The sequence below is a fragment of the Rhamphochromis longiceps genome, linkage group LG20 (genome assembly GCF_057381845.1).
Source record: "Rhamphochromis longiceps isolate RC_006_pf linkage group LG20, R_longiceps_female_GT1.1, whole genome shotgun sequence".
NCBI classification, from domain to species: Eukaryota; Metazoa; Chordata; class Actinopteri; order Cichliformes; family Cichlidae; genus Rhamphochromis; species Rhamphochromis longiceps.
Genome location: NC_140576.1, coordinates 27,385,253 through 27,405,316, shown reverse-complemented (window position 1 = coordinate 27,405,316; position 20,064 = coordinate 27,385,253). Strand labels below are relative to the sequence as shown.

Here is a 20,064-nt window from a genome sequence, read left to right as displayed (position 1 = left end):
CTATTAATGTGCAGCAGCAATAACAAGTAGAAAATAAAAGTCTTTTAGGGTGAATCATAAGAGATTAAATATAATTGAATTTAGCAGTGTGCTATGCACAAAGAAAACAATCTTGTTAAATCTGAAAAATTGTATTTTAAAATTGTATTTTATGGAGGGGGTGAACTTCCAAAGTGAACCAACTGTTGGTTTGTGTTTGAATATTAGATTTTGCATTATGAATACAATTGCTTATGAGTTGAATGATGGCAGTTGTTGCAGTTGCTTAGTGGGTCAAACTAGAAACTGGCTGTGAAGACCTTGTGATCTGATATTTATAGTGTGTGTGTGTGTGTGTGTGTGTGTGTGTGTGTGTGTGTGTGTGTGTGTGTGTGTGTGTGTGTGTGAGAGAGAGAGAGAGAGAGAGAGAGAGAGAGGGCAGGATATAAATAGCCCCAGTATGTGTGGCTGCTAAAGAGCCCCCTGGCTATACTGGTGTTAAAACTACACAGAGAGCAGCTTTTTGACTGAAGGTAAACACCACGCGATGAAAAACATTTTTATTTGGTTAAAAACTTGATTAGTGTGGAGCTTGAATGCCACGCTGTCATATTATACAAACTGTTGCAATACATGTGGCATTTGAATTTCCATGCTATAACTTTGTGTCGTGTTGCAGTCTCTGCTCTCGTAACAGCATTTCCTCTGCTGCTTTATATGTTCTTTTTAAGAAATGTCCACTGGAGTCATTTGTGAATCTCCATTTGTTTGTTTTGCCGATGCTGAAAGAAAAAAAAAACCCTGCAGCTTCTCAACTGGAGATTTGCTTTTGACATTGAGAGTTATTAGACTGAAAATTGGGACAATAAGTCCAATTAAAGTCATTAGATCCAATATCCTGCATGTATTATGGTGTCAGTAAAGTAAAAACAATGAGACTGACTGCCACATTTCCTGCTTAGCTGCACTGTGTTGCAGTTGTTATTCAGGACTGTGAGTGGTGTGTGATTTAATGCTCTTGTTTACCTTATAGCTGTGCCTCCTCAGAGTAACCCCTTCTGCACTGGCTCTTTTTACACTTGTCAGATGAGCATGGAAACAGAAGATGACTTTTATCAATCAGAGGAAGACTTGGACGAAGATGAGGCAACGCAATATATTATTGAACAAAGTCTAATTCAGTATAGAAAGCTAAAAGGATTAAATCCAAGGTTTCTATCTACTCACCCAGCATTCACATATAAGTATCTATATTATGAATGTCTTGTTTGTTTAAGTGAATCCTTATTCTGTGCAATAACTTTAAATAGTGATCTGAAACCTTGTGAAGACCCTGATGAGATTTTTAAAGCAATTAAGGAGGGTAAGCTGATGACCTTTAACCTCAGTGCTGATTCAGACAATTCTGAATCTTTCTCAAAGATCTGATACGTCCCGTCTTCATATTCAGGTGATGAGAATGCCCTGAACAGACTTGCAGCCCAACCGGAGACTCTGTCCAGAGTTGATACACGAGGATGGATCCCGCTGCACGAGGCTGCGGCACAGCAGAATAAGAAGGTGCTAGAGATTATCTTTTCAGGTAAATGTAGCTGTAACTTTTGACTGGCACAGGCTTGTTCATTTCAACCCTGAGGTGTTGATCGGTTCCTGGGTGTTTGGGTTCCAGCATCACCCCCGGGTGCAGCCCAGTGTCGCACTCTGAAGGGTGAGACGCCACTGTTTTTAGCTGTGGTCCACGGGCTCAGAGAGAATGCTACATTCCTGTTACAGAATGGTAGCAACCCAGATCTCCAGAATGACGAGCAGGATTCTCCATTAGTGGCAGGTATCTCGCGCTATGTTCGTCTAACTTCAAACACATTTTATTTTAGAGATACCTCAACATGTGTGACACTTTCTCATCCTTTTCTCTCCTGCTCCTTTTGCTCACAGCTCTTCTAAATGATCAGTATGATTTGGCCACGCTGTTGCTTCGTTACAATGCCAAAATAGACCAAACCGGACCACTGGACAGGACAGCTCTACATGAGTCTGCGTTTTTAGGCTTGGAGAATTTTGTGTATCTGCTCTTAGAGTCTGGTGCTAATCCAAATGCATGTGACGTTAAAAAGAAAACTCCACTGGCTCTGGCTGCACAGAATGGACATCTAAATGTGGTGGAGGTTCTGTTACAGAAAGGTAAATGTAGTGATTCAATCTCCTTTTGCTTTTACATATGTATATAAGTAAATGCGTGTTCTCATAGTGCTTTAATTCATTTTTTAGGTGCACAGGTGTGGTGTGAGTCGGAGTCAGGTACGATTTTGTTTGATGCAGCGGCATCAGGAAATCCTGACATAATCTCCTTGCTGCTGGAACACGGTGCAGATCCAAACGTACCCCTTTATAGTGGGCACCTGCCAGTTCATCGAGTGGCATACCATGGACACAGACTGTGAGCATTATCTATACTTATTTTCCTGAATTTTTAAATAGGGTTTCAACCAATATCATGTTCTCACATAAAGATTTTTTTTGGGTTGTTTTTTTTACAGAGCACTGGAACATCTCATCCCAGTGACGAAGCTGCATGCTGTAAAGGAAAGTGGGATGAGTCCTCTCCATTCTGCAGCTGCTGGGGGACACGCCCAGTGTGTGGAGATACTGCTCAAAGCTGGCTACGATCCAAACTTCATGCTGCACCCAAGGATCCGCCGCAACTATGATGATGACCGCAAGTCTGCCCTCTTTTTTGCTGTGTCCAACAATGACCTCCAGTGCACCCGCTTACTGTTAGAGGCCGGGGCTCTCGTGAACCAGGATCCCATCAACTGTCTACAGGTGGCTCTGAGACAGGGCAATTATGAACTGATCAACATCTTGCTGAAGTATGGGGCAAATGTCAACTACTACTCCCGTGTCAACACCACTCATTTCCCCTCAGCGCTGCAGTATGCCTTAAAAGATGAGGTTATGCTGAGAATGATCCTGAACCATGGTTATGACGTGAAGCGCTGCTTTGACTGTCCATATGGTGACAGTTCCCATGATTACACTGCTTGGACGACGTCAGTCATTAAAGACATGGTGGTGAGGCCAAGTTTATGCTAAAAAAATTGATAAAGACTGGAACATGTGAAGTGCAATGGAGTAATGCTATTCTACAAAGTTTCAGATTGACTGTCACATCTCTCTTTCCTTTCTAGTTCTGTGAGGTGATAACAGTATCCTGGCTGAAGCACTTATCTGCCCAGGTGGTGCGCATCATGCTTGACTACACTGACCACGTCTCCTTCTGCACCAAACTAAAGGACACACTGCAGGAGCAGAAACAGTGGCCAGAAATCTGCCACATTCAAAGTATGAACTGCTCACTACCTGTTGTCAGCAAAAATGTGCGCTTCATCTGTAGTTGCTGACTTTTTTTGTCTGACAGGAAATGTGCGGAGCCTGAAGCACCTGTGTCGCCTGCGGATAAGGGAGCACCTTAGACGCCTGCGTTTGAGAGCACCAGCTTTTATCAACTTCCTTCCTCTTCCTCCCAGGCTGAAAGATTATCTGCGTTACAAGGAGTTTGACATTTACAGCAGGGGCAGTATGATTATCCCCTGATGAAAACATATTTATAGATATCAAAGATGTCACTCTTTTATAGAAAGCTTCCTGCTTTATTATTATTATGTGTGATTAAAATTACATTACTTATACAGTCAAAAAATGTGAACATAAATTGTACTCACCTTTTAAATATCTATCAGAGACATATATATGAGCGCAGCGGGACATTGGTGGGTAACAGTTTGTTTGCAGATGACGTGGCGATCTGCAGTGAGAGGAGGGAGCTGGTGGAAGAGAACCTGCAGAGGTGGAATATGCGCTGGACAGAGGATGAATGAAAGTCGGTAGAAGCAAGACGGAGTACATGCGTCTACATGAGAGGGAGATAGGTGAAATGATGAAGATGCCAGAAGTAGAGGTAGTGAAGGTTAGATGAGTTCAACCATCCAAAGCAACAGACAGAGCACAAAAGAGAAGTGTAGGTAGGGTGGAGATGAGTGTCAGGGCTGATTTGTGACAGAAGGATAGCAGCAAGAGTGCAAGATAAATGGTGGAGACAGTGACAAAAACACGGGCCAAATGGAGGTGGCAGTCTAAAATTTTTGATGGGAATGACCAGGATTCGTACAAGATTAGGAATTAGTATATCAGAGGGACAGCTCAGGTCGAGTGGTTTGGAGACAAATTTTCAAAGGCTGACATTGTTTGTACATGTGCAGAGGAAGGATAGTGGATACACTGGACAAAGAAATCTGAATATGTTAGCATCCAGCCAGAAGTCAAAGAGGAAGACTGCAGAGAAGGGTCATGGATGCAGTGAAGGAGGACAAGCAGAGGGTTGGTGTGATCCACTATGGCGACTCCAAAAAGGAGCAGCAAAATAATAATAATAATAATAATAATAATACCCTTTAAATATCGATTTTACTTACTGTAGAGGTTTACGTTTATTGAGTCATGTATGAAGGCAAGTGTATTACCGATACACATATGAAAATCACAGCCTCTCTGCTACCATCTAGTGGTAGAATGGGGTATTACAAGCGTGATTGCTCTGTATTTAGTTCTACACAAGATTTTAATACATTTTTAATACATAGAATAGAATAGAATTAGAATAGAATTCAACTTTATTGTCATTGCACATGCACAGGTACAGGGCAACGAAATGCAGTTTGCATCCATCCAGAAGTGCTTTAGTGATATAGATATATTACAATATATATTGGCAATAACATAGATATGTAAGTATATTACAGAAATGGGTCTATTATGGTATGTTATAATGCACACGGTATGAAGTATGTTGTGAATATTCTATAACTATAAGTATGTACAGGCTGTAGTCTTTAATACGTCTTTAATACGTGCACGGTGCCCGAAAATACATAGCAGAGCCAGTACTAAAAAAAGAAAAGAAAAAAGAAAAGAAAAGAATCGGTTTGCATAAGTCACACTGTCAGGGCTTTCACAGCTCCAAAGCGGTGTTTCACATCCTCTTTCTTTTTCTCTTTTATTTAATGTGAGAAATAGTTTCACTTTTGCCATCCTGTTCCCTCCACACACAGCCAATCAGACGGACGGTCACCGCGTCATGTGTTGCAGTACGCCTATCGGTCGCTGGGTGGCGCGGATTCCCTCGTATGTAAACAGTGACGGCAGCGTTTTGCAGTGGTGGAGAAGACCGTGTACGTCATTTTCACAATGGCGGAGGCTGGGTGAGGAGGAGAGTGTGTGTGTACAGCGGCGCCGTAATCGTCAGAGCTACATTGTCTTTAATACGTGCACGGTGCCCGAAAATGGCCCTGAACCCCAGCGCGGTGGGAAAAAGGGACTCAGACTATACCGAGACGACGGATCTCCACCCGAAAGGTGGCGAACCCCAGAAGAATTCAGCCGCCACCTCGGCCACAGCCAACCAAAATGGCGATCAGCCTGGATGTGGAGACAGTGTAATGCCCGAACAAGAAGCCCCTGAGCGGCGGAGGAGCATGCAGGCGGACGCTCGGAGCTTCAGCAGTTCTCCTCTGCCTGCCCAGAGATCGACCGATGAGCTGCCACGGAGAAATTTCCAAATCCCGAGGAAGATTCGCGAACGGAAAGGTGGTGCCATATCGCAGCTATTTTGAACAGAGCCTGTCCTGTCTTTCATGATTCTGCTGCTGCATGTTGCTAGCCTGCTAGCTAGCTACTTGCTTTCGCCAGTTATATTGGTTTAGCTAAAGGTTTGCGAACATTTCGGTTTCGGGCTAGATTACCATGCTGCAGTTTGAGCAGGCGAATAATGTCGGTTGGCGTAGCGTCTGTTTGCAGGCATGCCGCTAGCTGTGGTAGTCCAAGTTAACCAGCGGGCAGCAACGGTGCAGCGAAGGCGCCACTTTGAAAGACTGGCCATCTGAAAGCACACCTTGTTCCGTTTCCTCATCCCTACCCGGCACCGTAGTACTGTTTAGTAATACAGCAGGAGTCATGAGTGGTTTGCAGTCATCACCTGACAACATGTGGGTGTCTCTTTGACCTCAGTGAAGGGCACGGATTTATCCACCCCACACGTCCATCCCGGAGTGTTTTCATAGCACCATGGTTCATTTGGTGGGGCTGCCCACCCCTTAACCCAGCTTGATGTCGCTGGCATTTCAGAGCATCAGTTTTGCACTTCACCTGAGTACCCCTGAGAGCATTACTCTGTGCATCCACCTACCTACGTTACACCCGCCCTTCCCCTTCCTTCTTGCAGAAAGGTGGATGGGCACTGTTGGTTACATTTTCCCCAACTATGCTGTGGAGCATCTGTTATTTGGATATATGCAAAGTCCTGTTGAAGTGGAATTATTCTAGCACTATAGGTTGCATAAGTAATTTATAAAGTGTGTTAGTTTCCTAACAGCAATGAGGTACACTGGGCTGCCCCAGTACCCCGTCTCCAGCCTTTTTGTCATTTTGACTTACAGTGGAGAGGTTTACTCTTATCACACAGGCTTGAGGATGTTGACATTTCATTCAGGTTGTCTGCTAGTCATGGTTTCACTTCTTTGCATGAGTTTGGATTACTTGATAAACCTTATGTAAATAAATGCAGGTACTAGACTTCATCCACTGTGTCAGTGTAGCTGCCAGGATTGTAAAAAAAAAAAAAAAAGCACTGGTCACTGGTGTTACGTGCACCATCGAATGCCCATGGTTATTTTGTATATTTAATATTTCAAATGATAACACGTGACATTCATATTCAGCTAAAGCCTAAGAAGGAACCGTACGCTTTAGACTTAAAGTCTTACGGCGAGGTTGTCTTTTAATCGAGGGAAATGGTTGGTTATCAGTTTGATGTGGCTGCCTCCTGCAGGTTAAATTTGAGTTTAAAATGTGACTTTTCGAAGGGATCGTCCTCTGCTCATTCGCTCAGTCCTGCAAACTGCAGATGGGAAATGCTAATCCGCTGATTCGCTTCTGTGTGCAGGCTTGTACCAGTTTCTCCCCCCCGAGAGCCGGGAGTTTGAGGACCTCGTGAAGATCATCTCCTCGTTTTACCTGGACGCATCATCGCGAGGAACCTTCACCTACTGCAAGGCCAGGCTAATTCACAATGAGCTGCTGAAGAAGGAGGTCAGTCGTCAAGTTTCTGGATAAAATGGCAGGCAATTTAAATAGCTGTGCTGAAGAAATGTTAAATATTGCGAGGTTGCCCCCGTGTCTAATTTACTGTTTGCTCGCCTTTTCTTCGTCAGTTCATAGAAAAGCGGAGAGAGATGAAGCAAGAGGGGCGGACCGAACAAGAACTCGCTGAGTCGTACTGCTTCCTTTTCCCAGACAAATCCAAGGTTGGCCTGCTGGCAAAACCTCACTCATATATGCAGAAGGATATTGACAAATTGGGAAGGCGCGGAGGTTTTTGACTTGCTTCTGAGCTTTGCCTGTTCTGTGTTTTCCAGCTCCAGTGGATCTGTGAGAAGGGTTTATCAGTTGGACACTGTAAGATTAATACACTAGGAAATCCATCAGTGGGTAAGCCGGGTGCTCCCATGTTGCTGTTATATGAAAATGGGCTTTGCAGAATAATTAGTCGAATTCCTTTTTATTTTACTTATCTGCAAGTTTCACAAGCATTTTACAATTGCCTCTGAAGTCTAAGGTAATGGCTCTTACATATGCAATAATATATTAGTCCAATGTTTATTACATACTTTGTTTTCGGATACATCGTTTCTAAGTAATATTAACAAGCATCAGCAAGTAATTGACATAAACGTAGCCTATTAGAAATGTTTTCCCTTAATTTGTTTTTTGTAATCCTTGTAGGTGTTTACCTCTCCAAATATTCCGATTTGTTACAAATCAATCCTTTTGAAGTGGGCGCGTTTGGAGACATGATCATTTTTAAAGTTATGAGGGTATGAATACCTTATCTGTGTTTTGCATTAGAGCTTTGACAGTTCTCTGTTTCCATTTGGACTTTGAGTCAGTAGTTGCATTTTGTCTCTCAGGGACGAATAAAGCACATCCACGAGAACACGCCGAAGAATGCAATCGAATCTTCACCCAAGTTTGACTGTCACTTGTCCAAAAGTGCCAACAGGGTTACATCTCTGCTGTCTTACAGGGCTTTTGAGCTCACGCAGGTAAGTGCTGGTTCCTCTTTATTACCCTGTTTATTTAATCTGGTGTTCCGTCGCGCGTTAGCCAGGTTCTCTAAAAGGTCCCTTCCTGTTAAAAGAAAGTTCTTCCTCCCCACTCTCAGCAAATGCTTGCTCGTAGTGGGTAGCTGGGTTCTTCCTGTGTAATCTTGCGCAGTTGTTGTTGGGATCTAGTGCTGTGTTTTAATCCATCTTCATTTGTGTGTTGCAGCAATATTTTTTTGAGTTTGCATTTGATGAGATCAAAGCGCGGCCCAGGCACGTGTGCCCCTACGCTGTGGTTTCCTTTCAGTACAAAGGCAAGGAAGCTGCAGCAACTCCTATGGCTGCACACAGGTACGTAATCCCGCAGGAAATGGTAAAAGCCAGAAAGCATTTCTAGGCCGTTGAAGTTTTTAAAAAAACAAAACAAAAGTATTACATCTCCGCTGAGTTTGTAAACAGCCTCTATGTTTTGCTCTTTAACAGGTTTAACACTATTTCCTCTGAAGGGAGTAAAGGTAATGGTATTTAAGCTTTTCTTAAATGTAATCAAATAAATTGGCTTCTTTTGTGTTGTGTTAAAATAGTGCCACGTGTGTGTAAACGTAATAATATATGAAGTGGGTCTGTGCAATAAGAGAAAAATCTATGATGTGCTATTACATGACTTAGGCTAAATAAACAAATACTGAAGTGGGGCTATAAGATACATGGTTCATGTGTCTTGCTGCTAGCTTTTAAGACACCAAATGTGTCTTGAAATGAGGCAGCAGTTACAAAAAGTTATGAAGTATCATGCCTGATGTCTGTGTATGTCTGTGAAGGTTCTCAGTCATCCAGGTCATCGTAGTCAAAGGAGCTTGCAAAGAAAAGCGTCTGGACTTCTTTAAGTTGCTTGAAGACATTTCACCTCTCATCCGAGAAGCTTCTTCAGTTCTAAGGTCAAATGGTGGAGAGTCCCAGATATAAACCTAGTGGGAGTAACCCCCCACAGAGGGACAAAAGGACCCCCTGGTGATCCTCTAATCGCCTGAGCCAAGGTGTGAAACTGGGTGTGGGGCCCAATCAGCCAGAGTTTCGGGTGTGCTCATTGAGAGAGTTCAGGAGAGTTTTCTCCAAGCATGACATCCCAGTGCATTTCAGACCCAGCAACACGCTCAGACAAAAACTGGTTCACCCGAAAGACAAAACGCCAAAACACAAACTTAACAATGTGGTGTATGCTGTACAGTGCAGCGAGGAATGCTCAGACCTCTACATTGGAGAGACCAAACAGCCACTTCACAAGCGCATGGCACAACACAGAAGAGCCACCTCCACAGGACAAGACTCAGCAGTCCATCTGCATCTTAAGGATAAAGGACACTCTTTCGAGGATGCCAATGTTCACATTTTGGACAGAGAGGACAGATGGTTTGAAAGAGGAGTGAAAGAAGCCATCTATGTCCACTGTGAGCGACCATCTTTGAACAGAGGCGGGGGTTTACGACACCAACTCTCTGCCATCTATAATCCAGTTTTGAGATCCCTCCCCAGACGCCTTAACGCCCACTCACATCCTGGGCCAGCTGACCTCAGGAATTCGCATGATAAGGTGGGGCCAGGTTTCACAATGAACTCACCCGAAACTCTGGCTGATTGGGACCCACACCCAGTTTCACACCTTGGCTCAGGCGATTAGAGGATCATCAGGGGGTCCTTTTGTCCCTCTGTGGGGGGAAACTCCCACTAGGTTTATATCTGGGACTCTCCACCATTTGACCTTAGAACTGAAGAAGCTTCTCGGATGAGAGGTGAAACGTCTTTAAGCAACTTAAAGAAGTCCAGACGCTTTTCTTTGCAAGCTCCTTTGACTGATGTCTGTGTAGGTTCTCAGTTATCCCGCTCACGTTAGTCTCAGGAAGAATGACTGATGTTTGACCTCTGCCTGTTGCAGGGAAGAGCTGCTACACTGTGTGGAGTGGTCCACTAGTGAACAAGGGCCAGGAGTTGTTCCCCATCTGTTTACGATCCTCCCTGCGTCCTTACCTTCCTTTCAAACTGTGAGTAAACTTTTTCCCCTCTCATGCAAGTCTTAACAAAAGGTCCACAGAGCTACTGGACTTTTCTTTGTTAATCATTAAGGACACTCTTTGCTACACAAGGTTTTTTATGTGCTGAACTTTAACTCTTTGCATAATTTGTAGGAGAGGAGAAAAAGCTACAATGTCCTGTTTTGTTGTTCTTGTTGTTGTATGTTTTTTAATAATGTAACATGTGCCCCGGTGCAGGCCTGAGAAGTTGGAGGTGAATCGGGGCATGCAGCTAGAGCAGGTGAAGCGAAAGATTCCCTCAGTGCTCTTTTCCTGGGACACCTACAGCGTCTCACGGGAAGGTTAGTCCAGAACACACATTTGTTTCTCCCTTTTTTTCCTCTCATAATGATCATAATGGCCCCTGGCATGTGGGCGGTTGTGCATTACTTGAAATTCTGTAAAGCTTTTCTAAAAGCATTCATGCATCATGAAGCCCGGCTGTCTCAGTAAAGTAGCTTTTGTGTGTGTGTGTGTATCATAAATGATTACATGTTGAGTTCCGAGTAACGCATTCCCGCCTGCTTATTTCTGTCTGCAGTTATGAAGTGTGGGATGTCCTGCAGCCTGTTTGAGGTGGTGGACGGGAAAGGCAAACCAACCAGCGGCAGCTTGGCCGCTCTGGTCAACAAACTGGAGAGAGACCGGATGGTGAGTCACATACCTGCAGTTTATCCAGGTTCTCTCAGCAAAATAAACACAACATTCTCAGGTTGTACAATATTCAGGTAAATAAAGTGCTCCTTTCTGTTTTGACAACTTTGCATTTCTGTGCATTTGTTTGATACAATTAAGGAGGATCTCGTTTCATAAACAGTTCCATTTTCTCATTGCTTAGAAAACAGTGTAGGGATGTCATCTGTCAAGCTGCCGTGCTAATCCTGTTCTATTTTGTTCAGTAATTTTAAACAAATGGCATAAACCTGTCAGTTTAGCACTCATTTACACACTGAGCAAATGAAATCCTGTCCAGAAACAGACTGCTAATATGATTGCTCCCATTGTGCGATAATGATCTATTCCCTGATGTTCTGACTGCAGCTTTTGCTTTTCTTCTTCAGGTGCTGGTGAAGTCCTTATTTGATAAAGGCTTTCTCTTCCTGTTGTCCTCGGCTCAGATGGTTGAATCCAAAGGTGCCAGAAAGCTTTATCTGCCACTCTCCTCTTGTAATTCTCTGTTGTGTGAGTTGAACACCTACTTGTTGCCTCCGGTGAGAGTTTGGGTTTTAAAAAGGTTCTCTGTTTGTTTTCTAGAGCGGCGGGGGCGGGTAGAGAAGAACCTGCAAGCATTATTCATCTTTCAGGAGCCAAGGATGATCGTCAAGTACTGTAAGTCGTATTCATTGTCTCTACATGCATTTTCTGACTGATCCCGAGTGCCAGCATCTCCGTGCAACGCTAAAGAATATTTCATTTTTGTTTATCGCTGTTATCTTTGTCATGCCGGTTTTTACACGATTCTGATGCATTTTTTCCCCCTCATTCTTAGCATCGAGGCTGTTCGAGCCAGAGCCGCTGACGGTGGAGCCTCATCCGGCTTTCTTGTCATCCATGGAGTCTTTCATCCCCGCAGTGCACTACGGCCTGTTCAAGTTGCGCCCAAACCCAGGCAAGGACCTGAGCTCTGGGGTGGAGCGTCAGGCCACCGATTACCTAACTCGTATGGATTCGGGCACAGTGCGTCCATTCATCCTACCCGACTACAAATATAATGTAAATGAAAGGACGAACCCCGTCACAGCACCCAGACCCAAATGTAACATGGATGCTGTGCTGCGATCGTACGTTCACAACCCCGCAAACTATATTTTACCTCTGAACAAGGCAAAGGACATCATTGAACGAATACGGAACCCTGCACCCGCACCCGCTCCAGCCCCAGTGGAATACAGCCCTGTTTCTGACTGGGGCGGCTCGGACAGGGGCTCGGACAGAGCAGAGAGACCCTCAGAAAGGCTGTCCCAGGAGAGGGCCCCTACAGAAAGGCCAGCCCAGGAAAAACCGCCGACTGACAGCAGCGGCGGCAGTAGTATTAGTAGCAGTAGTAGACGGAGGCCAGGGGTGGCCCATTCAAACGGAGCCCAGCTGCAACACAAGCCCCACGATGAGTCCCAGCCTCAGCCGCAGAGGTTGCGGCTGTCCCAGAACGAGTACGATAAAGACAAAATGAAACAGCTGCTTAAGCTAATTCAGCTTCATAAGAAGGCACTCGTGAAGGATCCTGGGAAGGATCGGGGGGAGGACGGCGCCTGGGATGCCAACAGTCTGAAAAGGAAATTTGAAGGGGACGAGAGAGGAGGCGCGAACAAACATCAACGCACAGATCAGCTGAGCAACGGAGAACCCAGCAGAGGTGAGGCGCGCTGCGATCACCTGTGGAGCCAGATTTCAGTCGTAGAATTTAAGTCACAGCCAATTGAATGAATGAATATTTTATTCGTTTCACAACAGTCTGATTAGTTCTCAGGAATTGAATAACTTCAATACATTTTTAAACAGGTTCATTTCAAGATGCATGTCTTTTTGTTGCTAACCCAGGGGGCTGTTTGAATATCTGTGCATACTGAGAAGAACATCCTAAAGCTGAAAAATAACCTATGTGATGAAATGATGAGAGGGTTTCCGAATAACCTCAAGTTTATTTTGGCACATCTGTATTGCAGTTTCAAAACGTGCACTACTGCTAACTTATCTGCCTTACTTGTGCCCCACTAGGTGCACAAGGGGACGACCTTGTGGATGAGGGTGGGCAGAACGAAAATCTGACAGCAGTGATGGAGAGCATGGGGATCTATGACACCGACCTAAGGGCCCGTGGCAACACCAATACCTCAGCCGTCAGCGAGACCCAACGCCTTCTCAAGATCCTCCTGGCCACACTCAATAAAGCTGTGGCTCAGGGTTCAGTGTCTGCAGACTCAAACCACGGTGAACCATCAACAGGTTCAGGAAGGGTGGAACCCGTTTACCACGACCCGGACCATAGGAAACAAAACGAGCCTCCGTCACAAACGAACTACGCCGAGGTGAGATGTAAACAGCTGATAGGGTTGTTATTTTGGAATATTTTTTCCTATCCAAAGATGAATAAGTATTTTATTGTACTTAAAAATATCTACTGGTGTGTTCTCTCTGTGCAGGAGGACATGGACTGTAGCCCAGGTAGTCCATTCAGCCCGGGCTCCCCACCAGAGCAAAAATGCACATCAGAAAACACAACCTGGGATATCCCCGCCAACGAAGGTACCTGAAAGCAATGAGTTCACACAGTCATCAATCTTTGAGGCATATTTGTGCTAACAAGGCATCACCGTGACTAATTTCATATCTGGCTTCCTCAGACAAAGCGCAGCCATTTAATGAGCAGAAGCCCGAGCCGAAGCCCGAGCCAAAACTAGAGCTGAAGTCCGAGACGAAGCCTGAGCTGAAGCCTGAATTGAAACCCGAACTGAAGTCCGAGCTGAAGCCTGAGCCAAAGCCTGTGCCAGTGGCTGCGCCAGCGGCAGACGTTGACCCAGAGCCGAAAACGCCTGCCGTTGTGGAAGTAAAAAAGATGCCTAAACCCACGCTACCTGCTGTAGAGGAAGTTCCATTCAGGCCCTCCATCAGCTTGGACACAATACTAAATCAGGAAATCCATAGCCTATCTTCTGACATTAAAAATATCATGCACACACAACACATCAACTATACCTCGCAGCTGCCTCCGCGGTTGCCTCCTCGCCACTGCTGGGTGTCTAGCAGCTGCTTCTCACACTTCGTTGTGCCCTACGTCTCCCCTGTCCCCATTCAGGGGCACGTCAAAGCGCTGTGCGAGAAGATGGACAAGTTGATCCCAGCCCCACCTGCTCCCTCCAAGGTCACTTCTCCACCTCCCCCATTGACACCATCTAATCTTACTACCCCACCCCCTGCCCCCATCCCGACCACCAAAACGAAAGCAGAGCCCTCTCTGTCAAAGAGCACCGTCTCCTCACAGAGCAGTAAAACAAGCACCATCAAAGAGATGACATCCACTAAGATTAAATCGGAAGCCCCGTCAGCAGAGATGGGGGGAGAGGTCTACTCTCCTTCTCAAGTCACAGCGGAGTCTCCGGAGCAGAACTCACAAAACCCAGGCGCAGCTTCTGGCAGTGGGCCTGGGCTGCTAGCCGGCAGCCTGATTGGTCAATTGAAACCCGAAGTTTTCAGCAGCCTGGTGGAGATTTTTAAGGACGTTACCAAGAATACAGTTAAATTTTACATCTATTCTGGAGACGAGGGGGAGGAGAGCGCTGTCTGCAAGGAGATCAAGGTACAATGCATTATGTCATTATGTTTGTAAAGATTATTGATTAACCACAGGATTCTATAAATAATTCATTGCAGCTGAACCTATTGCAGCTACAATACAGTCAGTCAGTAAAAAGCCAGACAGTAATAAAAATGACGCTGAGGAAATTGAGTTGAAAGATAAAAGCAGAAATAATCTTTTTTTTTTTTTTTTTTTTTTTTTTTTTTTTTTTTTTTTTGTGTTTGCATCTGTTTTGGGGGCATCTCAAAATATAAATAAGAGGTGGAAAGAGTCTGTAAATCTGCAAAGGTTTAAAAAAACAAACAAAAAGAAAACAGTGGCATAGTTATTTTCTATACAAGTCTAGGATTTCCAATATTTCACTGCTTAAATGTCACAGTCATCATCATCAGTTATAGTATAAAAAGATGGATGTCATTTCCAGGTCAGCAAACATCAGTGCTTTAAACATGCATTTTCTCTAATAACCAGCAGAGGGCAATTCTTCTGACTGCTAAAAGATTACATGCTGTGTAGAAGTCAATGGGAAAATAGCTCTTGGCTACATTGCTCTGTGACCTCAGATGGGTTTATCTGTTCAGGCATGATTTCCAGGTCACGTCTAATAAACTGTGAAGTTCATTTTATAAATTATGGTCATTATTAGGGTCAGGAAGGAGGATATCCAGGGTTTGCTCATTGGCTAACGACTTGTGAGTAGTCATTAACTAGTGAGTGCACACTGTCCTCAATCCTTAACACCCCTAGTTGACATCTAAAGTGCTGCCATTTTGGAAGAACTACTTAACAATGTTACACCGAGCTCCAGCGGTTACGTGATGATTTGATAATGAACAAAAAGTTTAGTTTTTTTACTCAAAAATGCCAAATGGTTTCAGAAAAAGGCATTTGCTGTTTTCATTGTCGTGTGTAATAGTCTTCAGATATCATTAGCTGCTGGAGTGTGAATCAGACATATAACAAGCAAACTGCACGCAGTGTGGGCTCATTAAAAAAGATGGAAAAGCACTTTTTCAGGTTTTTATGGCTAAAACTAATATTTTGGAGAAAATTGTAAGAATTCGGCAATGAAAATCGTAATTGGTTGCGGCAGTAATGGTGTTGTTACTGCCCATTTTACATGTTTTCTTTCACTTTCTTCATTACTTTTTTTTTTCTCCTTTTACTGGAACCAGAGAGCTCATGTTTATTCTTCAGAGGGGATGCATACCATGAGTGCAAATACAGGTCATTGTGGGAATGTGCAAGGCTGCAATAGCTTCTCTTTGTCACTGTGGGTTCATGTCTTAGTGCTCAGCTCTTTCTGTATCTGTCAGTCAGTCAGTACTCGTATGTGTAAAAGAAGAAGACGCATTCATCTGTCTGTCTCTAACAATCTCATCCTCTCCTGTCTGTCACAAAGGAGTACTTGAAAAGTCTTGGCAACAGCGAGTGCAGCCCACAGACATTTTTGGAAAACAGCAGCAGTTTGGATAAGCTCCTCATCATCATTCGGAACGAGGACATCGCAGCACATGTGCATAAGGTACAATCGCCGCCCGTTATCCTCCCTCCAGTCGCTCACATCCAGATTGTAGTTCGGATGAATCGGCACCCGCTGAGGCAGGTAGCGATAAAACATAAATAATGGGAAGTTTTACATCTCCCGCAGAGTGCTGTTTTTCGTCTTGTTGCCTGTTATTTACACGTTCTATTTAGTTATAGTGCTGCGGAAAGGTTTTAGCGCCAATAGCAAAGCGAGGATGCTTTTAAAATATTATCATGAATTATTTCTCTTTAATTTACTTCACACAGTGCAGTAAACAAAACTACCAAATAACTGAGGATCAGTATTCGCAGTGAGCACCCTTTTCCTTTAAAAGAGCACCAGGTCTCCTACATATACGTATCTATAAAAGTACTTTGCTTTTAAGTTTTGGGTGTTTTTTGTTTTTTTTTGTTTGTTTGTTTTAGCTTTGTTTATTTAGTAGTGTCCCTAAAATCTCAGGCCAGTTACTAACAGATCAACGTAAATAGTTCTTAATAACACTGGCTGTCTGTTGTTTTGGGTCTCAGTGATTCTGAAGAATCAGTTTGGGATTAGTCAGACACTTCCCTGATGCTAAACGATTTAAATGCTGGACCTTATATTTCGAATTAAAAGATGTTTAATCTGGAAACTATAAAAACAACTTAATGTTTGGGGAATTAAAAAAAACTCACTCTTTCCTTTATTATGCAGATCCCGGCTCTGGTGTCTTTGAAAAAGTTGCCTTCAGTGAGCTTTGCTGGAGTGGACAGTCTGGACGATGTCAAGAACCACACTTACAATGAGCTCTTTGTGTCTGGCGGCTTCATGGTGTCTGATGAGTTTGTCCTCAACCCTGATCTTATCACGCAGGGTAAGTCGTGTTTTTCTTTGTGTGGACTGTACAAGGTCCAAACAAATATTACTCGACTAATGCTTGTATTGCGTGTTGAACTTGTATTGTGTGTTTTGTCCAGATCGTTTGCAGGGACTGCTGAAGTTCCTGGAGGAACAGAGCACCCCTGAACACCCCTGGCAGTGGAAGGTTCACTGTAAGTCCCAGAAGAAACTTAAAGAGCTTGGGAGGTCAGTATCTCAGTAAGAGATTAGCCATAATAGCTGTATCCACATCAAAATGTTTGCCCATACTGGTTTTAACTGACCTCTCTATGGAACTGCTTTTGCTGTTGTTTCTTAAAGGTTAAACACTAATGCCATGGGGCTGCTGAATCTTCTGACAGCCTATCAGAAAAAGCATTTAGTGGAGTTCCTCCCGTATCACGAGTGTGACACGCAGTCGCGGCAGGCTCCAGATCTGGACTGCCTCATCAAACTCCAAGCTCAGCACACACAACAGCGACACCTCATCTTCCTCACAGGTAATCTCACTTCACCCCCCCCCCCCCCCCCCCCAAAAAAAAAACCAAACAAAATCACCATTTCCACATGCCTCGTTAAGATTGTATTTCTGTTGTGTTAGCAAATGTCTTTTACTCACTGAAAACGCTCATTTTTACAGAGAGACCGTTTGAGATGTTCCTGCAGTACTCCAGAAACGGAATTGTGATAGCGAGCATCGACGATGTTATGAGCGGTTTCCACAGTCTCATCGGATCCATTAATCAGAACGAGCTTCCTACACCTCCTTCTACTGGTGGGTAGCATCAAAAAGGGCGCAGAACACAGAAACAGCAGAGTTCATGTTTTCTGTATAATCTCATTGTTTTGCTAAATTGCCTTTTTCTCCAGCCATCTCACCAGTTAAAGATTTATGTTCTGCCAGACAGTTTTTTAAAGCACAGTTGTTAATGCAGCCATAACACATTTGTTGATTATATCTTTCTTTCCACTTTTCCATTACTCTCCCACTTTCTCTCTCTCTGTCTCTCTCTCTCTGCCCTCTCCTGGTCTCCCAGTAGTGAATGATGAGTGTGTGGAAGAGGAGGACATGTCATTAGACTCTGATGATGGCGAGCCACCAACCATATTAGATCCTCCAGAGCAAAAGCAGCAAGTTGCAAAGAAGCCTCCGCAGCCACCCCCGCCAGAGAACGAGTTTCGTCCTCCGCTCCCAGACCAGCAGACCACCCCTGAGACGACGCCTACACTGTCTAACTACAGTGCTTTCAAAACAGCCATCTCTCAGTTCAAAGCCACGAACCAGATAGGCATGGGCTCTTCAGACATTGGCAGCTTGTCACCGGGAGGTTTCCCTGTGAATCCCCACCAGAGCTTCCTGTGCCCTTCGGCCTCGTGGTCATCATATACGGGTTCCTCTAGCTACACGGCCTCCCCAGCCTATCCCGCCTCCCCCTGCAGCGGCACACAGGAACCTCCAACCACAGTTTCTTCCGGAGCCCCAACCCCGCCTGTCATGCCCCCAGCAGGACCTCTAGCTAACCTGGCCTCCCTCCCCTTGGAGGTCAAGCCTCCCCCTCCCCCTCACCTCATGATGCTGGGTCATGGATATAGCTCGGATGCTGGAGGAGCGGGAGCTGCTGGGACCTCTCCCCTCACCACCACAGTCCCCCCCTTCACAGACCGTAATGACGCAGCTCAGCCAGGTTTCATTGCTGGGACCCCTAAGAATGCTAGTGGGACCCCCAATCAACCGGACAGGACACTCAGTGGACCTGGGGACGGGGTATGGGGGACTGCAGGGACCACAGCTTGTGACAATGCAAGCAACCCGGGCGTGGTCCCACCTGCCCTGGTGGATCCCAGTGGGCTCGCTAAGACTGGAGAAGCACTTATAGGCAGCACCCCTTGTAGTCAAGGGGTCAGGACTCAGGTGAATTGCGCTGACGGCCTTGGTGCATCTGTGGGTATTCCCACAGTACCCACAAGGGGGGGCTCTGTACTCAGACCTAAGCTGCCTCCACATCCAATGTCTGGTGTGGGCTATGGCAGTATAGGTTGCATGCCTCCACATATGGATCACAGGCCAATGATGGGTGCTATGGGCCCGGGTTCTTTAGGAAGTTATCGAGGGAGAGGAGTCCCACCTGTAGGACTATGGCCTCGGCCTGGGCGAGGGCACGAACGAGGCGGTGGGACTGGAGGTGGACCCTGCTCTTGGGGTTACCCAGCAGGCAGGGGTGGGCCACCAAATTATTACACAGACTATTCATATTCTCACAATTATGCCCCTGAATAGACAATCAACATGATTCAAGAGGCAACACAAACACCATACACCAGAGACTATAAGTGCTGGCTGAATGTATATATTTCCTTGTCATAAATGCATTGATTTAAAGCAGAAAATAAGGATCCTGGTTTTCTACATTAATTAAAAATTGATACAGGCAGGGTTGAGTGTCCTACTGTCGTGTAAACTGTCTGTACACTCTTTCCATGTGAGCTATTTGAGACCCTGTTCAAACCACTATATTTATATTTGCCAACAAATGTTAATGGCCTTCCAGCTTCTCCGAATTAATCATGTTCTGTTTGTCCCAGTTTGGAAACGGTTTGTGAACAAGGGGAAAGGCTGATATTTTTTTAAAGAAAAAAAAAGAGTGAATGAAATTTCACTTTTGCTGTTGGTTTTCTTTTCTTTTTTTCTTTTTATTTACACACTTGGTTGTCCAGAATTCTATGAAAAATAAAACATTTCAAATCTTGTGTGTGATGGGTTTGATGACGGTGTCAAACAAACCATTAAAAAGATAAATCCCAGCTGTCTTACTATTTTTTTTTTTTCTTTGCCTTGGAACTTCCCACCAACCAAACAGTTCAATTTTCAGCATGGAGGTGGATGATGGAGTTAAAGTGTAATATTGACAGTGTAGAGTACTGTAATGGAATTAAAATACTGACATCAAATGTTATTGCTTGTGCTGGTAGATTTAGAGGCCTTTTTAAAAAAAAATGCAGTAAGGAAACATTTCCTGACATTGACATAACATCAAATAAATCTATATTCTCCAGCACTTACATCCTTTGAGGCTCCATACGGAGTGCGACCACCTCTTCAACTCTGTCACAACCGAAAGACTCATTAAGAGGGTCGATGAGTGAGTTGTCTCATCAGCCATCTGATAGAGGGGAACGCCA

At 44.6% G+C, this 20,064-nt stretch overlaps 2 protein-coding genes across 3 annotated transcripts; both read left to right on the top strand.

Annotated features, from left to right (window-relative positions):
* The first annotated feature begins 1,056 nt into the window (after positions 1–1,056).
* asb14b (ankyrin repeat and SOCS box containing 14b) lies at positions 1,057–3,668 on the top strand. The gene is made up of 9 exons (XM_085393867.1): positions 1,057–1,190; positions 1,290–1,342; positions 1,430–1,561; positions 1,649–1,807; positions 1,915–2,160; positions 2,248–2,416; positions 2,517–3,051; positions 3,168–3,321; positions 3,398–3,668. The coding sequence occupies exons 1-9, from the start codon at positions 1,066–1,068 to the stop codon at positions 3,571–3,573; spliced, it is 1,749 nt and encodes a 582-aa protein (XP_085249993.1). The 5' UTR covers positions 1,057–1,065; the 3' UTR covers positions 3,574–3,668.
* Positions 3,669–5,187: 1,519 nt separating this feature from the next.
* On the top strand, positions 5,188–19,684 carry tasorb (transcription activation suppressor b). 2 transcript variants are annotated; one of them, XM_085393551.1, is made up of 23 exons: positions 5,188–5,622; positions 6,977–7,122; positions 7,245–7,337; positions 7,449–7,521; positions 7,816–7,907; positions 8,001–8,135; positions 8,362–8,486; positions 8,619–8,650; positions 10,069–10,174; positions 10,403–10,506; positions 10,746–10,855; positions 11,266–11,338; positions 11,459–11,533; positions 11,694–12,557; positions 12,920–13,230; positions 13,345–13,447; positions 13,546–14,498; positions 15,901–16,023; positions 16,720–16,879; positions 16,983–17,091; positions 17,206–17,384; positions 17,525–17,659; positions 17,925–19,684. In XM_085393551.1, exons 1-23 carry the CDS (start codon positions 5,319–5,321, stop codon positions 19,160–19,162), a joined length of 5,643 nt encoding a protein of 1,880 aa, XP_085249677.1. In that variant the 5' UTR covers positions 5,188–5,318; the 3' UTR covers positions 19,163–19,684. The 2 variants fall into 2 exon arrangements, with proteins under 2 accessions (XP_085249677.1, XP_085249676.1); XM_085393550.1 differs by having other exon boundaries at positions 17,922–19,684.
* The last annotated feature ends 380 nt before the right edge of the window (positions 19,685–20,064 follow it).